Raw genomic sequence first — 20,514 nt, forward strand, 5'->3', positions numbered from 1 at the left:
GTGGATTCACTACTTGAGCACTATATGCGCAGCTTAATGGCTTTAAAGAAAGCGCTGCCAGGGAGACAACCCGGAAGTTATAGAGAGTCATTTATTTCTGTTGAGTGCTTTTATATAGTTTAAAAACAAAATAAAATAAAGAGGGGAACCTAAAAACTTTTTCAAAAAGAAAACTGAAAGTGAGAAAGACGAGCATTGTTAAAGTGGGAGCTAGCCTTGAACTTTGTTCATGCTCACGGAAACTTTGTGAATCTTGATTACAGAAACTTTTCACTAAATATAATTATCCCCTTGTACAATTCCATTGTATTATAAAAATAATGTGCCAAGGTTTGCCTTTAGGATGTTTACAATGCTTGTTGGTTTGTACGGTGCAGGACAGAAATTTTGGCTGTAGTGCTCGATTTTACATTTTTTTTACTGGAACGTCAAATGGTTCTGATTATTTTTGCACTGTCTTTCTATACAAATTGCTTATTTTTCCTAATTTTGGCAGAATTGTTCAAGTATCAGAAGTATCGTGAATGTTCAGATTATTACAGACTGTTCTGTTTTAGACAGATTCTGTTTTTGATGCATAGTTTGCTTCTTTTGATGAAACTATCGATTTATATCAGTGGATTAAGCCATGAAAAAATTATATTTCAGTAGCTACAATGCCAAAACAAAATATGAATTGGTTTGCAACAGTACTTAGAGTAGTGATTTGCTTTATTATACTAACGGATCTTACCAAGTTTTCTGTTGAAGTTTTGTGTGGATGAAGTGTTCGATGATCGAGGAGGTCTCGATGTGAGAAGAAGGAAGAGAGGCAAGAGCTCAAGATTGGGGATGCCCAAGGCACCCCAAGTAAATATTCAAGGAGACTCAAGCATCTAAGCTTGGGGATGCCCCGGAAGGCATCCCCTCTTTCTTCAACAAGTATCGGTATGTTTTCAGATTCGTTTCGTTCATGCAATATGTGCAAGTCTTGGAGCGTCTTTTGCATTTAGTTTTCATTTTTCTTTTATGCACCATGCTGGTATGAGATAGTCCTTGGTTGATTTATAAGAATGCTCTTTGCACTTCACTTATATCTTTTGAGTATGGCTTTATAGAATGCTTCATGTGCTTCACTTATATCATTTGAAGTTTGGATTGCCGGTTTCTCTTTACAAAGAAAACCGCCATTTGTAGAATGCTCTTTTGCTTCACTTATATTTGTTAGAGCGTGGGCATATCTTTTTTAGAAAGAATTAAACTCTCTTGCTTCACTTATATCTATTTAGAGAGATGGCAGGAACTGGTCATTCACATGGTTAGTCATAAAATCCTACATAAAACTTGTAGATCACTGAATATGATATGTTTGATTCCTTGCAATAGTTTTGCGATATAAAGATGGTGATATTAGACTCATGATAGTGGGTAGTTGTGGATTAGTAGAAATACTTGTGTTGAGGTTTGTGATTCCCGTAGCATGCACGTATGGTGAACCGTTGTGTAACGAAGTCGGAGCATGAGGTATTTATTGATTGTCTTATGAGTGGCGGTCGGGGACGAGCGATGGTCTTTTCCTACCAATCTATCCCCCTAGGAGCATGCGCGTAGTACTTTGTTTTGATAACTAATAGATTTTTGCAATAAGTATGTGAGTTCTTTATGACTAATGTTGATTCCATGGATTATACGCACTCTCACCCTTCCACCATTGCTAGCCTCTCTAGTACCGTGCAACTTTCGCCGGTACCATAAACCCACCATATACCTTCCTCAAAACAGCCACCATACCTACCTATCATGGCATTTCCATAGCCATTCCGAGATATATTGCCATGCAACTTCCATCATCATCATATACATGACTCGAGCATTCATTATCATATTGCTTTGCATGATCATAAGATAGCTAGCATGATATTTTCATGGCTTGTCCATTTTTTGATATCATTGCTACACTAGATCATTGCACATCCCGGTACACCGCCGGAGGCATTCATATAGAGTCATATCTTTGTTCTAGTATCGAGTTGTAATATTGAGTTGTAAGTAAATAAAAAGTGTGATGATCATCATTATTAGAGCATTGCCCCAGTGAGGAAAGGATGATGGAAACTATGATTCCCCCACAAGTCAGGATGAGACTCCGGACTTTAAAAATAAATAAAAGAGGCCAAAGAAGCCAAAAAGAAGAGGCAAAACAAGCCCACCAAAAAAGGGAAAAAAATAAAAGAGAATAAAAAAATGAGAGAAAAAGAGAGAAGGGACAATGTTACTATCCTTTTACCACACTTGTGCTTCAGAGTAGCACCATGTTCTTCATATAGAGAGTCTCTTGAGTTATCACTTTCATATACTAGTGGGAATTTTCATTATAGAACTTGGCTTGTATATTCCGATGATGGGCTTCCTCAAACGCCCGAGGTCTTCATGAGCAAGCAAGTTGGATGCACACCCACTTAGATTTCAGTCTGAGCTTTCATACACTTATAGCTCTTAGTGCATCCTTTGCATGGCAATACCTACTCACTCACATTGATATCTATTGATGGGCATCTCCATAGCTCGTTAATACGCCTAGTTGATGTGAGACTATCTTCTCCTTTTTGTATTCTCCACAACCACCATTCTATTCCACCTATAGTGCTATGTCCATGGCTCACGCTCATGTATTGCGTGAAAGTTGAAAAGGTTTGAGAACATCAAAAGTATGAAACAATTGCTTGGCTTGTCCTCGGGGTTGTGCATGATTTGAATATTTTATGCGGTGAAGATGGAGCATAGCCAGACTATATGATTTTGTAGGGATAACTTTTTTTGGGCATGTTATTTTGAAAAGACATGATTGCTTTATTAGTAGGCTTGAAGTATTATTGTTTTTACGTCAAATGATAGACTATTGCTTTGAATCACTCGTGTCTTAATATTCATGCCATGATTAGATACATGATCAAGATTATGCTAGGTAGCATTCCACATCAAAAATTATCTTTTTTATCATTTACCTACTCGAGGACGAGCAGGAATTAAGCTTGGGGATGCTGATACGTCTCCGTCGTATCTATAATTTTTGATTGTTCCATGCCAATATTATACAACTTTCATATACTTTTTGGCAACTTTTTATACTATTTTTGGGACTAACATATTGATCCAGTGCCCAGTGCCAGTTCCTGTTTGTTGCGTGTTTTTGTTTCACAGAATATCCATATCAAACGGAGTCCAAACGGGATAAAAATGGATGGAGATTATTTTTGGAATATTCGGAGAATATGGGAAGGAAAATCCACGCGAGACGGTGCCCGAGGGAGGCACGAGGCAGGGGGCACGCCCCACCCCCCTGGGCGTGCCGATGACCCTTATGGGCCCCTTGTAAGGTGGTTGATGCCCTTCTTTGAGCCGCAAGAAAGCTAATTTTTGGGAAAAAATCACGGCGAAGGTTTCAGTCCAATCGGAGTTACGGACCTCCATATATATACGAAACGGTGAAAGGGCAGCAGAATGGAGGGCAGAAACAGAGAGAGACAGAGAGACAGATCCAACCTCGGAGGGGCTCTCGCCCCTCCCATGCCATGGAGGCCAAGGACCAGAGGGCAAACCCTTCTCCCATCTAGGGAGGAGGTCAAGGAAGAAGAAGAAGAAGGGGACCCTCTCCCCTTCTCTTCCGGTGGCGCCGGAACGCTGCCGTGGCCACCATCATCATCACCGCAATCTTCACCAACAACTTCACCACCATCATCACCAACTCTCCCCCCTCTATGCAGCGTTGTAACCTCTCTCTTACCCGCTGTAATCTCTACTTAAACATGGTGCTCAACGCTATATATTATTTCCCAATGATGTATGGCTATCCTATGATGTTTGAGTAGATCCGTTTTGTCCTATGGGTTATTTGATGATCAAGATTGGTTTGAGTTGCATGTTTTATTATTGGTGCTGTCCTATGCTGCTCTCCGTGTCGCGCAAGCGTGAGTGATCCCCGCTGTAGGGTGTTGCAATACGTTCATGATTCGCTTATAGTGGGTTGCGTGAGTGACTGAAACACAAACCCGAGTAAGGGGGTTGTTGCGTATGGGATAAAGAGGACTCGATGCTTTAATGCTATGGTTGGGTTTTACCTTAATGATCTTTAGTAGTTGCGGATGCTTGCTAGAGTTCCAATCATAAGTGCATATGATCCAAGTAGAGAAAGTATGTTAGCTTATGCCTCTCCCTCAAATAAAATTGCAATAATGATTACCGGTCTAGTTATCGATTGCCTAGGGACAAATAACTTTCTCGTAACAAAAAGCTCTTTACTAAAACTAATTTAGTTGTGTCTTTATCTAAACAGCCCCTACCTTTTATTTACGCTCTCTTTATATTCTTGCAAACCTATCTAAAAACACCTACAAAGTACTTCTAGTTTCATACTTGTTCTAGGTAAAGCAAACGTTAAGCGTGCGTAGAGTTGTATCGGTGGTCGATAGAACTTGAGGGAATATTTGTTCTACCTTTAGCTCCTCGTTGGGTTCGACACTCTTACTTATCGAAAGAGGCTACAATTGATCCCCTATACTTGTGGGTTATCAGCTTGCACGGCAGGGCTAGAGGAGGTGTGTCTGGGCACCCATGAGCCAGCGCGGGACTCATGGGGCCCTACCTCAAGGCGGGTTGCGCCTGGTCTTGATTGAGAGCACTTGTAATAATCCTGCGAGATGGTTAGGCAACCTGCGCCGAGTGAATCCCTTGAGGCTACCACATGAGAAGGCCAGACACCAACGGCCCCAGGAAGTGACGTGAACGGGGCCTGCCCGCTAGACAGAGCTCATCCGCTGGGTTTATCGACGTTGCAGGGACGGACCCGAGCACGGACGTTGTGCCTAGTCTTCTCATGCGGACATCCTGAAGAAAGACAGCCGGCGCGCGGCTCCCATAGCGACGAGGCACCGTGTCGTGCGCCCTCACTTATCCATCCGCGATTAGCTCATCCGAGGGCAAGACACCAAGGACCATGGGAGGTGACGTACACGGGAGCTGGCCCGTGAGCCAGAGCTCAGCCTCTTGGGTTTAGCAACGCTACAGGGAAGGACCTGAGCACAGACACCGTGCCAGTCCTTAATCATGAGGCAGTCGTGGGTGGATTTGCAAGGGTGTACGACGTTCATGGCAACAAAGTACCGGACATGCAGATGATAATCATAAAGCGACTGATGGAAAGGGTAACGCTAGTTCAGGTAGATGCAAGAACGATACATGCCACAGGGATGGACCCATGCGGCCTGGGGATGATGCAGCCCGAGGGGCGCCCCCAACAAGGTAAATTAAAGATGCAAAAAGATACATGTCGCAGGGACAGACCCGTGCGACCTGGGAAAAATGCAGCCCGAGGGGCGCCCCCAACTGAACAAACTAGAAAATGTCACCTGGCACCGTTGCTGAAGGGATGTTGGAGTAGCTGAAGACGCTTGCCGAAGAAGTCGCTCTTCACAAGCCGCCTGGGTCATGAGCCTCAGGAGCCTCTGGGGGTCCGGGGGGGCTCATGAAGAACCGTCGCCATCTCCGTCAAGACCGCCTGGTGCCTGGTCTCCTGAGCTGCCAGGACGCGCCGCGGGTGGCGCTGGAAGGAGACAGCCGTGTTCAGCAGGCTATAAGGCATGCGAACGTAGTTGTGAGGGGGGCCCTCACACCGACCAACGCGCGATGGCTAGAAGCGCTCCTGAGACGCAGCCCTGTTGAGCCCGAGGTAGTCGATGCAGACGCGCAGCTCGCTGTCCTCGCCTGGACAAGGAGCTGCGCCAGGTGGTAGGCGGCGGTCGCCGCGCATGGCTCTTGCCTCTTGAAGCTCCTCGGTCGTCTTGGTGATGAACTCCTGAGCACCAGGCACCTCGTGCCTCGTGCCCTCATGCGGGAAGCGTGCGATGAAGCATGCCCCCATGTGGTGCCCGAGCGCCTCCCTCGTGACGTTGCCTAGTTCAGAGGCCCTCCAGAGGAGAGCCCCCGAGCCCAGCCTAAGAGGGGCGATGGGCGCGCCTTCCTATGCGAGGGAGGGAGGCACCCCATCCGCGGACACATGTCTTGAGGTGGTGCGGCTGGAGACTACGACTCCTAAGGCTTTTGGTTGAAAAGCTGCTTCTTCTTCTTGGGGACAGCCTCGGGAGGGTAGACGGCACCTTCGTTGTCCGGGTCCTCGACTTCCGCAGCCTAGTAGGCGCGCTCAAGGGAGCACACGGCGTCCTTCTCCTCGCAGGCGATCTTGATGATGTCACGGCTCCCTGGCATCTTGAGGACGTTGTAGCCATGATGGGTCACCGCCATGAACTTGGCCAGGGCCGTATACCAAGGATGGCATTGTACGGTAGGCAGATGTGGGCGACGTCGAAGTCGATGAGCTCGGTGCGGTAGTTGTCGTGTTGGCCGAAGGTGACAGGGAGGCGGATCTGCCCTATCGGGGTGGTGGAGCCGTCAGTCACTCCTGAGAAAGGCTTGGTGGGCTGTAGCTGATCGTATGGCACTTGGAGGCGGTCGAACGTCTCGATGGAAAGGACATTCAGCCCTGCACCACCATCGATGAGTGTCTTGGTGACAAGGACATTGCTGATGACGGGTGAATAGAGCATAGGGAGGGCGCCGGCAGTGGTCGCGCACTTGAGCTGGTCGGACGAGCCAAAGGTGATGGTGCACTTGGACCACCTAAGCGGGCACGTTGCCTCGAGCCTGGGGAGAGCCGCATTCACCTCACGGGCGAACTGCTTGAAGATGCACTGAGAGGCTGGGGCCTGAGCACCACCCAAGATGCAGGCGATGGCGCGTGGCTCCTGGAAGCCCCCAACCCCCTCATCCTGGTCGTCGTTCCTCCTTGGTGGTGGTGGCAGCGGAGGGAGGCCCGCCTTGCCCTGAGGACGGTCCTCACGAGGCTGATCCCTCCGGGCGTCCTCGCGAGGCTGGCCCTACCAGCGATCCTCATGAGGCTGGTCGCGCCACTCCTGGCGGGGACCGCGGTCGTCCCAGTGTCCTCCACTTCGTCCTCCTCCATGGACGTAGCCTCGGTCGTTGCGCTCAGGGCGTCGACTGAAGCGCCCGTCGCGGATGGCCCTGAGCTCTTGACAGTCGCTGGTGTTGTGGCTGTGCACGTTGTGGAAGGCGCAGAATGGGCGACTGCCCTTGGATGACTCCGGGTGGTCGAGGCCGCGCTTCATCTCTGGCTCAGCCGCAAGCACGGCCGCTCCCTTGCGCTTCACATCCTTGGCCCTGGCCTTCTTGTCTTCTGGGTCTGCAGCTGGGAGCTCAAGGAGGGAGAGGCGCCCTTCCTCAGCTCTCGCGCACTTGGTCGCCATGTTGAACATCTCCAGAGCCGTGCACAGGTCCTCGTGTATGGCGAGCTCCTCTTTCATCTTGACATCATGGACGCCATCAGAGAATGCGGAGATGATGGCCTCGTCTGTCACCTTGGGGATCTTGAGGCGAACGTTGTTGAAGTGCTGGATGTACTTCTGCAGGGTTTCCCCTGGCTGCTGCTTGATGCGCCGCAGGTCACCCGCGGCAGGTGGGCAGTCGCGAGTACCCTGGAAGTTGGCGACGAAACGCTCACGCATCTCGCCCTAGGAGGAGATCCATCCCGCGGGCAGGTCGAGGAGCCATGAGCGCGCGCCGTCCTTGAGAGCCTTGGGAAACCAGTTCGCCATGACCTTCTCGTCGCCGTTGGCCGCCTCGATGCTTAGCTCATAGAGCTGCAGGAACTCAGCAAGGTCGGGGGTGCCGTCGTAGCGCGGAGGCAGGTCGGGCTTGAACTTCCCGCGCTAGACGACGCTGCGCAGCTCGGGAGTAAAGGCACGGCAACCCGTTGTAGTCGCTGGAGCCCGTCGTGGAGGCGGAGCCTGGTCTTGGTACCCACGCGCCGCCACCGCAAGCGGTGCACGGTCTTGACGCGGTGGTGCCGGGAGCGCGGGAGCATCTTCTTGCGGCCACGGAACCTCGGCAGCTTCCTTCTTCACGCGCGGGCATCCTACGCGGCAGGTCGTGCCGCGGGGCCGCGCGCCTTGGTGCGAGGGCGACGTCTTGACGGGGAGGTGGTGAAGGCGCTCCATGGGCTACGTCGCCCGCGGCAGGCGCCGGGCGAGGCAGCGAGAGAGACGGTGCGGGAGAACCCCCAGTGGTGCTGACGAGCTCGGTGATGCGGTCCAGCCAGTCCTCGTAGAGGTCGTCGACGGGGCAGTAGCGCAGGAGCTCGCGCGCCAAGAGTAGCGAAGCCTGTGCGTCCGCGGGCCCACGACGAGCGTGGGACGACGAGCCGGCCGGAGTCAGCGACGGGGTGGTGGTACATCCATCCCGCCGCATGGAGGGGTGCAGCGACGAAGCTTGTTGCTCGTGCCCGTCGTGCCGGTGGCAGCGTTGGCTGCGGGTGATGGAGAGCGACGGGGAGGCCCGCCGACAGGCGCTGTCTGGGCGACGCGGGTGGCGAGAGCGGCTCGGCGCTCAGCGCGGGCTCGGCGAGCATCAGCCATGGAAGCAGTGGAGCGGTGCGTCAACTGACGAAGAAGAGGCTTCGGCACACCCCTACCTAGCGCGCCAAATGTCGGATTTTGGGTTCCGTAGACCCTTGAGAGGTTTGAACTCTGGGGTGCGCATGAATAACACTTTCTCCCCAGCCTGCTCACTCAACGATTCCACGGCCTAACTCGACGAACCCAAAGAATAGGTGACACGGGGGTTTATACTAGTTTGGTCCACCTTGCGGTGTAATACACTACTCCAGTTTTGTGGTGGATTGCCTTGAGGGACTGAGGATGAACTAGTATAGTGGATGAACGACCTCAGGAGGTGAGGTGTTCTTGAGCTCGATGAGCTGGTGAGATGGCCTTGGTGGAATGGATCCAGCCGAAGATGAGATGCCCCCTATGGTGGTGGCTAAGTCCTATTTATAGTGGTCTTGGTCCTCTTCCCAAATGTAGGCGGGAAGGGATCCCACAACGGCCAAGTTTGAAGGAAGACAACTAGTACAAGCTATCCTGACAAAAGTAGTCTTCGCCTACCAAAGGCTCTGGTGGTGACGTCGCTATGGGCTCCGCGATGACCTCCGTCCTGCCGTCTTGGTGGTCTTGGTCTTGTTGCACCGACAAGGAAACCTTTGCTTGATTCCTCGGGACTCCGCGTCTGCGCTTGCCTCCTTAGCACCAAAGAGGAAACTGGTACGCTGCACCCGTTGGCGCCTGCCTGGCCTTGGTCGTCATGGCTCACGTCATGTGAACCTCGCGAGGTGCGCCTTGCATAGATATCTCTGCTCCTTGGGAGCCAGCCTAGCTAGGCCGCTCCCAGGGAGGTCTTGGTGTCGTCCGCCTCGCGAGGCTTGGCCCCTCGCGAGGGTCTTGAGTTGTTGCTACTGAAGCTGGGCCGTACCGGGCCGTTGATGGAGCCACGCCTTGGGCCGCAGGCAGGCAAGTCTGGGTACCCCCATTCCCTGGACGCCGACACCATCCAGGAGCGAGCTAGCTAGCTAGCTCCTCCGTCACCGCGCGCTGCGGCCGGGGCGGACGACGCAGACGGGCGGGCGTGGTGGCCGGGTCGGACAACGCGGACGGGCCGCCGGCGCGGACGGACAGGCGCGGTGGCCGGGCGGACGGGTGGCGGACGGGCGCGGCAGCCGGGCGGCCGGGCGAGCTTCATGGTGTTGGCAGGAGCAGAGATTTCTCAACCGCCCTGGAAAAGTTGCCTTCAAAACTGTAGATACGAGGGTTTCGGCTTCGTGTTTACGGGGCCCCTTAAAAAAATTAAGGGTCGGACGATTTTAAAGGGTCTGTTCGGGCCCGTTTTTTCGACTGGAATTGTAAAAAATAGTTATTTTGCGGGTTTAACCACTTATGCGGGGTCTGCTAGAGATGCTCTCAGCGAGACAGAAGGAAGTCTCACTTAAGGCGAGAAATAGTCATCGCGTCTTATTCAGGCGCATCCGGGAGATCCTCGTCAGTTCATGAACAACAAGCAATTGTCTTTTTGAACATGAATTATAGCTCGATGTATAGCGGGGAACACTACGGTGCAACACACGTACATAATAGGATTAAGAAAAAATCCACATTACTCTCTATATATATATGTCAGTTTCTTCACGTATATCACAGTTAGATAACCGGAGTGGGGAAGAACAGTGGTGCCGTATGATACGGGGCTATCGCGTGTATGCACATATCTATACCGACTCTGCCCACAAATGGAAATATAAAAAGTAGCATTGATGTGCGCTAGTGGGGAATCCAGACTCTCTGGGAAGGCCTTAATCCTGTTGATTTCGACATTCTACTTTACGTCCCCTGTTACTAAATTCTATTTCAGTATTTTACCTTTATGCTCGCTACCCCGTTTTCACCATTTTACTACTATGTTGGATTTCCTACAACTTGCAGGCATGGCTATTTAAAAAGTAAATGTGGATGTCTGGGTAGTGCACCCACTAGATTAATTACACATGTAATCCGCCAACACTAAATGCAAATTTGCAACACACTTATCTATATATTAAATGAGGGCATATCTTAGCATGATATGGTCAGTCTTATTAATGCTTTAACAAATATACCAATCTTAGAAAATCAATTTTAGCAAAAAAAAAGCCCGCGAGCATTCAATATGGTTACCAGATATCGCAAGGCCATCCATAAGATTTAAGATCTTATCCAACAAACTAAATCTACATGTAGATTTGTTGGATGGAGAGATGTGGTATTTAAGTGTGCTCACCACCATAGCCCATATAAAAAACCATGTGGTGTAGAAGTCTTGCATAACCAAAGATTGATCAACACACCTGCCTAGTGTTAACATCTTCCACAAGAAAGATGGCTAGTTCTTAAGTAATGTGGGTGTTCTGCCTCCTAGCTTTACTGGCTTTAACTTCTTGTTCTTATCATGTACGAGCAGAAGATCATGCCACCAAGGAGAAAAATGAGGTGATGGAGTATTGCAAGAGGTGTATATATATATATATATATATATATATATATATATATATATATATATATATATATATATATATATATATATATATTATGATGTAATTTCCAAGCTTATCTTCATGAGATTAATTACTTACGAGGAACACAATGTCATATGTAGGTTTCATCGTTCCAGATTATAGTGCGCCACCACCTCCAGAACACTAATCGTAAGGCCGGTACGGTCAAATTAGGAGAGGAGTGTTATAATATGGAGCACTTAGTCTAAGGCAATCTTATCGAACAAAGGAAGGGATGCTATGATATTGATGCTTTATCATAGGACCTCTGCAATAATGTATCTTACTTTTAATTTTATGACTAATAAAAGGACTGCCCGCATGTTCTCTTTGTGTTTAGCATGATATTTAGTTGTCCATCGACATACATGGCCTCAACCAATGACTTTCAATTCTGATAAAATAGACTGCTGAATTAAATCCAAAGTCTTGTAAACAAACATAGCTTGTTCTATTCATAATAATCACTATAATAAACACTAATAAAAAATTGTGTTTGTCGAATGGCATGGTCTTTGCCGAGCATTTTACGGGATATTGGTTGACCACCTATTTGTCGAGAACCACACTCGGTAAAATCAAGCACTTGATAGAGTCTTTAGTTCGTCGAGAGCTGTGAGAAAAATACTCGGCAACCCCAAAACACTCGGCCAATGCAACTTTTGATGAGAGCTCGTGACATAGTACTCGACAACTAGGAGCCATGTGGCACAGTCGTCCAAGGTTTACGGCTCTGTGACACTAACGCGTCCCAAACACGAGGCTATAATTTGCCGGCAATTTGGGACCTCTTAACTGGCGCCTTCAGCGTCGGTTGGTGTTTCCTACGCCCATACGGTTGACGATATGGGCCGGCCCACCACAAGGCGAGGCGGATAGCTCGCCAGCGCATCTTCGTATTCTTTTGTTGACCGGTTGACAGTTGACCAGTTGGCCAGTCAACCATTGACTTTTGAATTAAAAAACGAAAAGTTTTTCAAAAATGTTCATGCATTTTGGAAAAATAAACTAAAAAAAAAGAAACCACAAATTTGAAAAAAAATCACATAAATTTTGAAAAAAGTCCACGAATTGGAAATAAAATTACCGATACATATGGTCGCTAGCTTTTCCTCGAAAGAAATTTTGATAGTTAGCTTTGAAGAGTGACACAATTTTGAGGGCCTAGCTTTATTAAAATTCTGATCGCTAGCTTCGTTTGTGTTTTAGCACTGATCGCTAGGTTCTTTTTTTCTTTCTTTTAGATACCGATCCCTAGCTTTGTTCTAACCTGTAGCCTACTAGCACAGACGAGCGGTTGAACATATAGGCCAGCCCACCCTGGCAGGAGTGTAGGACATGCGGACGAGCTCGTTTTTTTTTTTTGGGGGGTTTTAACAAATCAAAATCAAACAAACAATGAGGAAGTGAGGTGACTCTGACATGATACTTAGATTTGAGACAATATCTCACATCTAGATGTAACATAGACGGATACTATTAATAATTACCAAAGATCCCATTGATCTGATTTGGCTGTTCAGATGAAACCCGGTTTAAATAAAAAAACCAGATGGATCGGGGGACAGAAAAGGTGGGAGGTGGGAACATACGAGGGAGTTGAACGAAGGGGTTGGACGAAGGGGGTGAGACGCCATGTTGAAATGAAGGACGTGCACTTACATGGGTTATACTATGTGTGTGTGTGATATTTGTTTCTCCCGTTGCAACACGGGTCATATTTGCTATTAATAATAAAGGGGCTATTTCTTCTTGCGGTACGTCACATAAATTGCCCCCAAAGTAACAAAATATTACCCACCAATGCCATAATATGATAAAAAAAGTTTCACGGAGGGGAATCCCCTGCCTGGGCCGGCCCATGCAGTAGGGACCTCCTATACTGTGCTCTGCGCGCGGGAGAAGACGCAACGTATCCGTTTGGGAGGGCCCATGTCTGGACGACCTGTTTATTAAATTTCAATTGTATTTCCCTTTTTCTTTCCATTTTCCTTTTTTTTCTACTTTAAATAATTTGGGACTTCAAGAAGTTCTGAAAATTTAAAAAAAATGAGAATTTCAAAATAAAAAGTATAATAAACCATAAAATGTTTGTGCTTTCAAAAAATGTTCGTGATTTTGTAAAAGTTTGCCTGCCTATTTAAACAATGTTTGAAATATTGAAAACAAATGCTCGGGAAATCAAAAGTTCATGATTTTTTAATAAGTTTATGTATTAAAATTTTTTTATGAAATTGAACAAAATTTCGCCAATTCCAAAAATGTTCATGAATGGTAAAATATCCTCAAAATTCAAAAACTGATTGTGACTTAGAAAATAGTTTATTCACTCACAAAATGTTTGCTGTTTCAAAAAATGATCATGCATTTCAGAAAATGTTTGTTCAATTAAAAAAAAGTTCATTAAATAAAACAATTGTGAATTTCAAAATTGTCCCACCAATTTTCAACAAAATGTTCGTCGATTCAAGAAATGTTCCACAGAAAATTGTTTAAAAATGTTCACAATTTTAAAAATTGATTGCAAATAGTATAAAATGTACATAAATTCAGAAAATGTTCTTGATTTTAGAAAACGTTTGAAAATTTGTATAAACGTTCACAAATTTGAAAAATATTATCATGCCTATTGGAGATTATGATTTATATTTTTCTCCCGCTGCAACTCACGGGCCCTTTTGCTTGTATTTTATCATGTATATATGTTAGATCTGTATAGAAAAAACTGTTGACCATGTATTAAAAATTGTTTAATATGTATAGGAAAAATGTTGACCTTGTATTGGAAAAATGTTAATCTTGTATTTAAAAAATGTACAGGTGTATTAGAAAATGTTCTTGACGCATACAAAAATTGTAGAATGAAAACCAAAAGGAACTAATAAATAAACAAAAAGGTCACAAAAATATATAATGAAAAATAAAACCGAAGAAAGAAATGCAAAAAGTATGGGGAAATAGGTAAAACTAATAAGGAAAGAAAGAAAAATAGAATACATTGAAAACCAAGAAAACCAAAAGAAAAAAGAAAAAAGAAAATAAAAGAGAGAAGAATTGAAAGAAAACGGATGAAAAACAAAGAAGGAAAGAAAAGAAAAGAAAGAAAGAAAAAGTGAAAACCGAAAAGAAAGGAAGAGAAACTTTAAAAAAATGGAGCCGCGGGATCCATCCATTAGCTAACTAGCTCTGCCCGAATCGATCGAGAGCTAGCTAGCTAGCTCTGCTCGAATCCATCCAGGAGCGAGCTAGCTAGCTAGCCTAGCTCGAATCCATCCAGGAGCGAGCTAGCTAGCTAGCTCCTCCGTTGCCGCGCGCTGCGGCCGGGGCAGACGACGCGGACGGACGGGCGCTACGGCCAGGGCGGACGACGCGGACGGCCGGGCGCGGCGGCCGGGCAAGCTTCATGGCCGGGCGGACGGGCGGCGGTCGGGCGCGGCGGCTGGGCGAGCTTCATGGCGTTGGCGGGAGCATAGATTTCTCAACCGCCAACGTTGACCGGTATTCAGGGCCCTGTAAAAGTTGCCTTCAAAACTGTAGATATGAGGGTTTTTGGCTTCGCGTTCACGGGGCCCCTTAAAAAAATTTAATGGTCGGACGATTTTAAGGGGTCTGTTCGGGCCTGTTTTTTCAATTGGAACTGTAAAAAACGGATATTTTACGGGTTTGACCACTTATGCGGGGTCTGCTAGAGATGCTCTCATCGAGACAGAAGGAAGTCTCGCTTAAGGCGAGAAATAGTCATCGCGTCTTATTGAGGCGCATCCCGGAGATCCTCGTCAGTTCATGAACAGCAAGCAATTGTCATTTTGAACATCAATTATAGCTTGATGTATAACGGGGAACACTACGGTGCAACACACCGTACATAATAGGATTAAGAAAAAATCCACATTACTCTCTCTATATATATGTCAGTTTCTTCACGTATACAAGCTACGAAGCTCAAAAAGAGAAAAGGAGAAGAACAAGCCTCAACCACATCAAAAGAAGCACCCCGCGCGCGAAACCACTAGCTAGCTACATAGGATCGATGTTTGCTGCCCGTTCCCTTGGCAATGCTCATCACGCGTACGTACGTACATAGTAGTAAGAATTAACGATCAATCAGCAGTACTTTTCTCAGTTAAGTAGATCGATGGGTCTGCTTTTTCTCCGGCACCGGCACCGGCACCGATGACGATCAGTACGTAGACGTGCTAGGGGCAGTGCACGTTCCGGCCCGGCCCGCCGTAGTAGAAGTAGTTGCCCCAGGCGCGGTTGTATCCGCCCTGGATGCCGTAGCATGCCGGGTGGTCGGCGACGAGCCGGAGGTCCCTGGCGGGGAGGAGGTTGTTGTCCCAGTCCACGACCTGGACGTTGCGGAAGTAGGCGGCGCGGTTGAATCCCTCGCGCGGGAAGTGGCCGCTGCCCATCTGCGTGGGGGTGTGGGAGCCCGAGGGGCGCGTGTTGACGACCTCGCCGCCGAACTGCACCATGTTGGCGTGGCCGCCCAGGTGGGAGAAGAGGGAGGAGGGCCAGTAGCCGACGAGCGGGCCGGAGCCGAGCTGCAGCCACCAGTGGCCCCGGCGCGGGTCCTTCCAGATGAGCAGGCTGATGTCGAACTGGCGGCCGTTGTAGGCGGACGCCGGCGAGATGGCCGCCCCGATGGCGATCCGCCGGTTGGTCTGCACGAACCCCGAGCAGTGCAGGTTGTAGCACCCCGTCGCCTGGTACGCGTCGCTCTGCAATGCATGCATGCATCGACACTATTTCATTTAGTTTTCTTCGTTTTTGCACTGGTATGAACTATGAAGAAAGATGCATGGTGGAATTGAGCCACGGTGTTTTGGTTGAGAGGAGGAATTACCGTCCAGTAGGTGAAGAAGCGCGGGCTGTTGTCGCCATACAGCTGAGGGCTCACCTAAAAGAAAGCAAGGAACAGTGCACAGAGTTAACACGTATGGACTGCATGCAACCTGCTCAGCTCACATCGGTTTGACCACGATGTACAACCACACTCGTTTCAAACCCAACAACCAGAAAACAAGAAGTAATAACCAGGTCAACTGTGGCACTGGCTTACATGTCGATCGAATCTCATTAATGATCGATCCCCAGTTGTATTTCCACCTCCTTTCTATACTACTCCTACACAGTCAACATGCAACCACATGCGGGTCAAGCATGCTAACAAGATTCTACTTACAATTTACTGCAATGAGACAAGGATGCATGTTCACGTTTACTAAGATGGCGATCAAGGATGCATGTTCAGATATTCTTGAATGGATCTGAACTATAATGGTGTCTGGACTACTCTGCTAATCTTAATACGTATATGTGTACCTAAAATGCTTGATCATGACTTATCCTCCATGCATGTAGCTAGTAATGTGACTAGGGATGGAGGGAGGGATGAAGCTGGGCATTCAAGCAAGGACCTGCGGTGCAGAGCTCTGTGCTGCCATGCCATTGCTAGCGCATACACGCCACATCGATCGACCTGCCACATTTACTCGCTTTCACCAACCGGAGAGACGGACAGCCTGAAGAACGCGTTCTGCGACTGCGACCCAGCTGCCCTCCCTCCCATTATAACTAGACTAGATCGCTTTGCAGCCACGGCGACGTGAAAGCTGCCACTGTCAACTCACTCAGCTCCTTAACTTCCTGCTACACACCTCTAACTGGTGAAAGATCTTGCAGCTATTCACCATATCTTTCACATTAACACTCTTCGATGGTACTGTCTCGAGAAGAAGAAAAATATATGTTCTTTCATAGTAAGAGTAGCTTACATGCAACAAGATAGGAGGAAGGTGGAGAAGGTACCTGCCAGCCGGCTTCGATGGTGTTGAGGTCGTTGCCGAAGGTGCCGGAGATGACCCAGATCTGGGAGAGGCTGAACTCCGCCGCCGACGCCACCCTGGCCGGCCACACGTTCAGGCTCGCCTTGGCGCCGTAGAACTGGTCGCCGGTCACGTACCCCACCGCGTGCTGCACCACACATACGCCAAACGGCCATCATCAAGCTAAGGCTAAGGTCCATGCCATCCACACGTACGGACGCTAATGAATGCCACTGACTGCCAGCCAGCGCGCGCGCTAGCTAGGCGGGCGGCGCCATTACCGCCGCTGCCGCGGTTGTCGCCGCGCCGATCGCCATTGCATCGCCATCCCCGGCCAGTGCCCCAATCAATGTCCTGTGCGCGCACAGACGCAGGTCGATGCTAGCTACTAATGCTATCCCCAGCACAATCAATGTTATCCAGCTACTGCGCGCCATACTATTGAGCGATCGTGTGGGATCATGATTTGGTCGCGTGGTTAAGACCGCAGTTACTGGCTACGAGCCTACGACTGTTCGTCAGTGAAGCCGCTGTCGATCAATTTGCATTTTTCAATGGTACCGCTAATCTGGTGGGTCAGTATTGATGGTGATGATTGATGAGATCGCCGTACGTGTTAGTTATCGGCTAGGGGCGTAGCAGTACCTCGTGGCCGTCGCTGGTGGAGTCGCGGCGGACGCCGGACGCGCGGGGCTTCATCCCGTACCGCCGGAGGGAACCGGAGTACCGCCGCAGGTCGCTCTCCGTGGTCCGCCGTATCGGGACCGTCCCGCCGGGGCACGACTCGCCGCCGTCGCTCCACGCCTGCGGGAACACCGCGTCCCCTTCTTCCTCGGCGGCGTCGGCGCTGATCTTGGGCCTCTCCTCTGGCTCAGCCTGCAAAAGGAAAAGGAGAATCACTACTTCAGAACGACGGCCGCTGATCGGTAAAAGACAGACAAATAAGAATGCAGCATTGGTGCAGTTGGCTATGGAGAAGGGACGGATGGGATGGACGACCTCTGGCTTTTGGCCTCTCAACGTTGGGTGGTCAAACGCCGGCTGGAGGTGCGCCGGCACGCAGTGGATGATGTCGCCGTCGGCGCTCTGCGTGCAAAAACAAATTCGTCAAACATTTTGCCACAAGAAAAGAAAAGTATGGCGAACAAGGTGGTCGAGAGATTGAGGTCGGGGGTCAAACATCAATGGCCGGCTCATGCAAAAGAAGCAAAGCCACTCACCTGAATGGTCTTGACGGAGGCCTTCTTCATCTTGTCCATCCGGGCGACGATGCTCTGGTAAGCTCGCAGCTCGTCCCCGGAACGGAACTCCGCCGTCCGTGTGCCGTTGCCCCTGCCGCCGCCGCCGCTGGCCGACACCGACAACGCGCACGAGACGACGAGCAGCAGCGCCAGCAGCAAGGGGACGGCTGGTCTGGGCCTCTTGCCGCCGCAGCTACACGCCATCGACGCCCGTGCGTGGGCTTCTCCTTCTTCTCTTGGATTCACCTCAAAACCTTGTGGCTAGGGAGTAGAGTCGTTGCTGCTCGCTTGTCTGTATCCGCTTCCACCGGATCGCCTGCTTGTCCTCTTCCCCGCCTCCTCCCCTGCCCCTATCGCTTGGCTTCTTCTTCCCTTGACTCGCCCGAGAGAGACTACCCGACTATAAATATAGGAGCTAGCGTGGAGGCGTAGTGTGGCCGGAGCCTCGATATGAAGATGGAAGGTCAACCAAATGTCGCCGTGCGGCGGTTGGGGTTGGGGGTGGGGATGGGGAGGGTGGGGGAGGTGAGCTTGAAGGCTTGAAGTGATGTGGTGGACGGAGTGATGAGTTCCGACACGGCGGGTTGAGATGAGCTTCAAGTTGAGTTGCTCGCGGCTGTGGCTTGCAGCTGGGGCACGCTTTTTCCCGAGGAGAGCGACACGCCCCTGCCCCGCGCTACCCATGCCGAGCCATGGCATCATCTCATTTTATATCATGCTTGGGTCCATGGTCCTGTCCCCCTCTCCACATTCCCTTCTCCCGCTCCTCCCCCCATGAACGAAAGGTAGCTGGATGGATGGATTACTGCAACCAAAGCACCATCGTCGATGCAGACAGTGGGGGTTCAGCTCAGTGGCACTGAGCTTTGCTACGTCAGGGGAATAAAGAAAGAAACAGAGCGTGTGTGTGTGCGCGCTCTGGGGGATGGCATGGCATCGCACCGCACGCGTCCTTGGGTGAGTGTGCATTGCACCGAGGAGAGGAGCGAGCGGCTCACTCTTCCTTCGCTTTTCCCTTTGGAAAGGCGGGCAGGGGAGGGTGGCGGCCATGTGCCAGGGGGGTGGGGGCGGGAATTTTCAAAGGCCGGCTCCGACCGGCAGTGGCCTTCAGCTGGTGCAATCATGAGCCAGCGCCCCGGCCTTCCTATCCCTGTCCGCCATGATAGAAATCGCTTCCTTGTAGCTTCCTCCTTGGAGCAACCGGCGGCAGCTCTCGATCGGCAACCATGCATGTAGGCCACCGAAGCCATGGCTTTTGTTCTCTTTCTTGTGCACGTCTTTGACAGCCATGGTTGGTGTAGAGATTGAGATCGGATCCAGATGAGACTCTCAAAGATCACGTACTACGTACGTAGTGCACCTTTGGCTTTGATCATTGTTCACTTTCGCGGCCAAATTTAAAGTGATCGATCCGGTTGCTTGGTGCTTGCTTTTCCATATCAGATACGGATCCTCTTTTATTCGCTCAAAGCACCTAAACATGGCATTGCATGCGCCGCTACTCAAGTCAAATCTGAATTAAGCTATGCGTGTGCCGTGCGCATCTACAAAACTCACCTAGAATACTCCGCACATGCCATAGCCGTCCACTGTCTCCCAGCACAGCACTCGAAAGTTCTTCTTCAGCCTTTTCCTTAACAAAAGCGACCGGCTGCGGCATCATTGGCGTCGCAAATGCGACGGCAACCTGCACAAGCAACACACCTCCGTCTTCATGGCGCCATGCCCATGAATCGCAATGCGATGGCAAGCTGGCCAAGCTACTTCCACAAGCATTTGATGCGCCTTCCCTCCCTGGCCAGTGCAAGCCGGAGGGCTGTTGGTTGACAACACTGTACGTTCCCAGCACCGCCATGATCACTGCTACTATCTCCCGAGTCCCAACAGCAAAGAGAGTACCATGCATGGTCACTCACATTGAATTGAATTGCACTGCCAGAGGAGGAAGAGACATGTAGCATGAATGGGGTAGGACCCCATGCATGGCGAGGAGATAGGAGAGCAGCCCTTAAATGGTCAGGTATGCCTTAATGTCTTGAGTACCACTCTCCTCTCCGGCTCTCCCCCACTTTGCTTTGCTAGCTGAGCTGCACTGCACCAGGCATCTTTAACATTTGGCTTCTCTCTCTCTCCCGCACCTACCGGTGCCAGGGGTCTCAGTGACGCGCCCCCGCACACACATACACATACACACAGTGCTCAGGGTTCATGAAAAGGGGGAGGTCACTCGGGCCAGGTCCACATGAGCCATGCGCCCACTGCCTGCTTCTGCTTTTGCTAAGAGTGTGGCTGTGTGGGGGAAACAGTAAGATAGTCTCTCTCACTATCAGTGGGAGCTGAGCAATTTGCTGTTTGGTCTTGCAAGGAGTGTGGGGAATGTGTGTATACTATGCATCAAATGCGTGAAGCATGCGGCAGTGGATTTGATTATGCGGGAAGATGAAATCAGGGGAACCGATGCGGCTTAGGTTTTGGTGCC

At 49.6% G+C, this 20,514-nt stretch overlaps 1 protein-coding gene and 1 long non-coding RNA gene across 2 annotated transcripts; one reads left to right on the forward strand and one right to left on the reverse strand.

The window, feature by feature from the left end:
• The first annotated feature begins 10,166 nt into the window (after positions 1 to 10,166).
• On the forward strand, positions 10,167 to 11,311 carry LOC120975342 (uncharacterized). Its single transcript, XR_005771123.3, has 2 exons — positions 10,167 to 10,901; positions 11,068 to 11,311. It is a non-coding gene; the product is annotated as an uncharacterized lncRNA (long non-coding RNA).
• Positions 11,312 to 14,840: 3,529 nt separating this feature from the next.
• On the reverse strand, positions 14,841 to 18,597 carry LOC109768347 (protein neprosin). The gene is made up of 6 exons (XM_020327080.4): positions 18,015 to 18,597; positions 17,794 to 17,880; positions 17,440 to 17,670; positions 16,778 to 16,942; positions 15,813 to 15,866; positions 14,841 to 15,687 (listed from the first exon to the last, which is right to left on the reverse strand). Exons 1-6 carry the CDS (start codon positions 18,237 to 18,239, stop codon positions 15,163 to 15,165), a joined length of 1,287 nt encoding a protein of 428 aa, XP_020182669.1. The 5' UTR covers positions 18,240 to 18,597; the 3' UTR covers positions 14,841 to 15,162.
• Between the last annotated feature and the right edge of the window lie 1,917 nt (positions 18,598 to 20,514).

This window comes from Aegilops tauschii, chromosome 3, assembly GCF_002575655.3.
Source record: "Aegilops tauschii subsp. strangulata cultivar AL8/78 chromosome 3, Aet v6.0, whole genome shotgun sequence".
NCBI lineage: Eukaryota > Viridiplantae > Streptophyta > Magnoliopsida > Poales > Poaceae > Aegilops > Aegilops tauschii.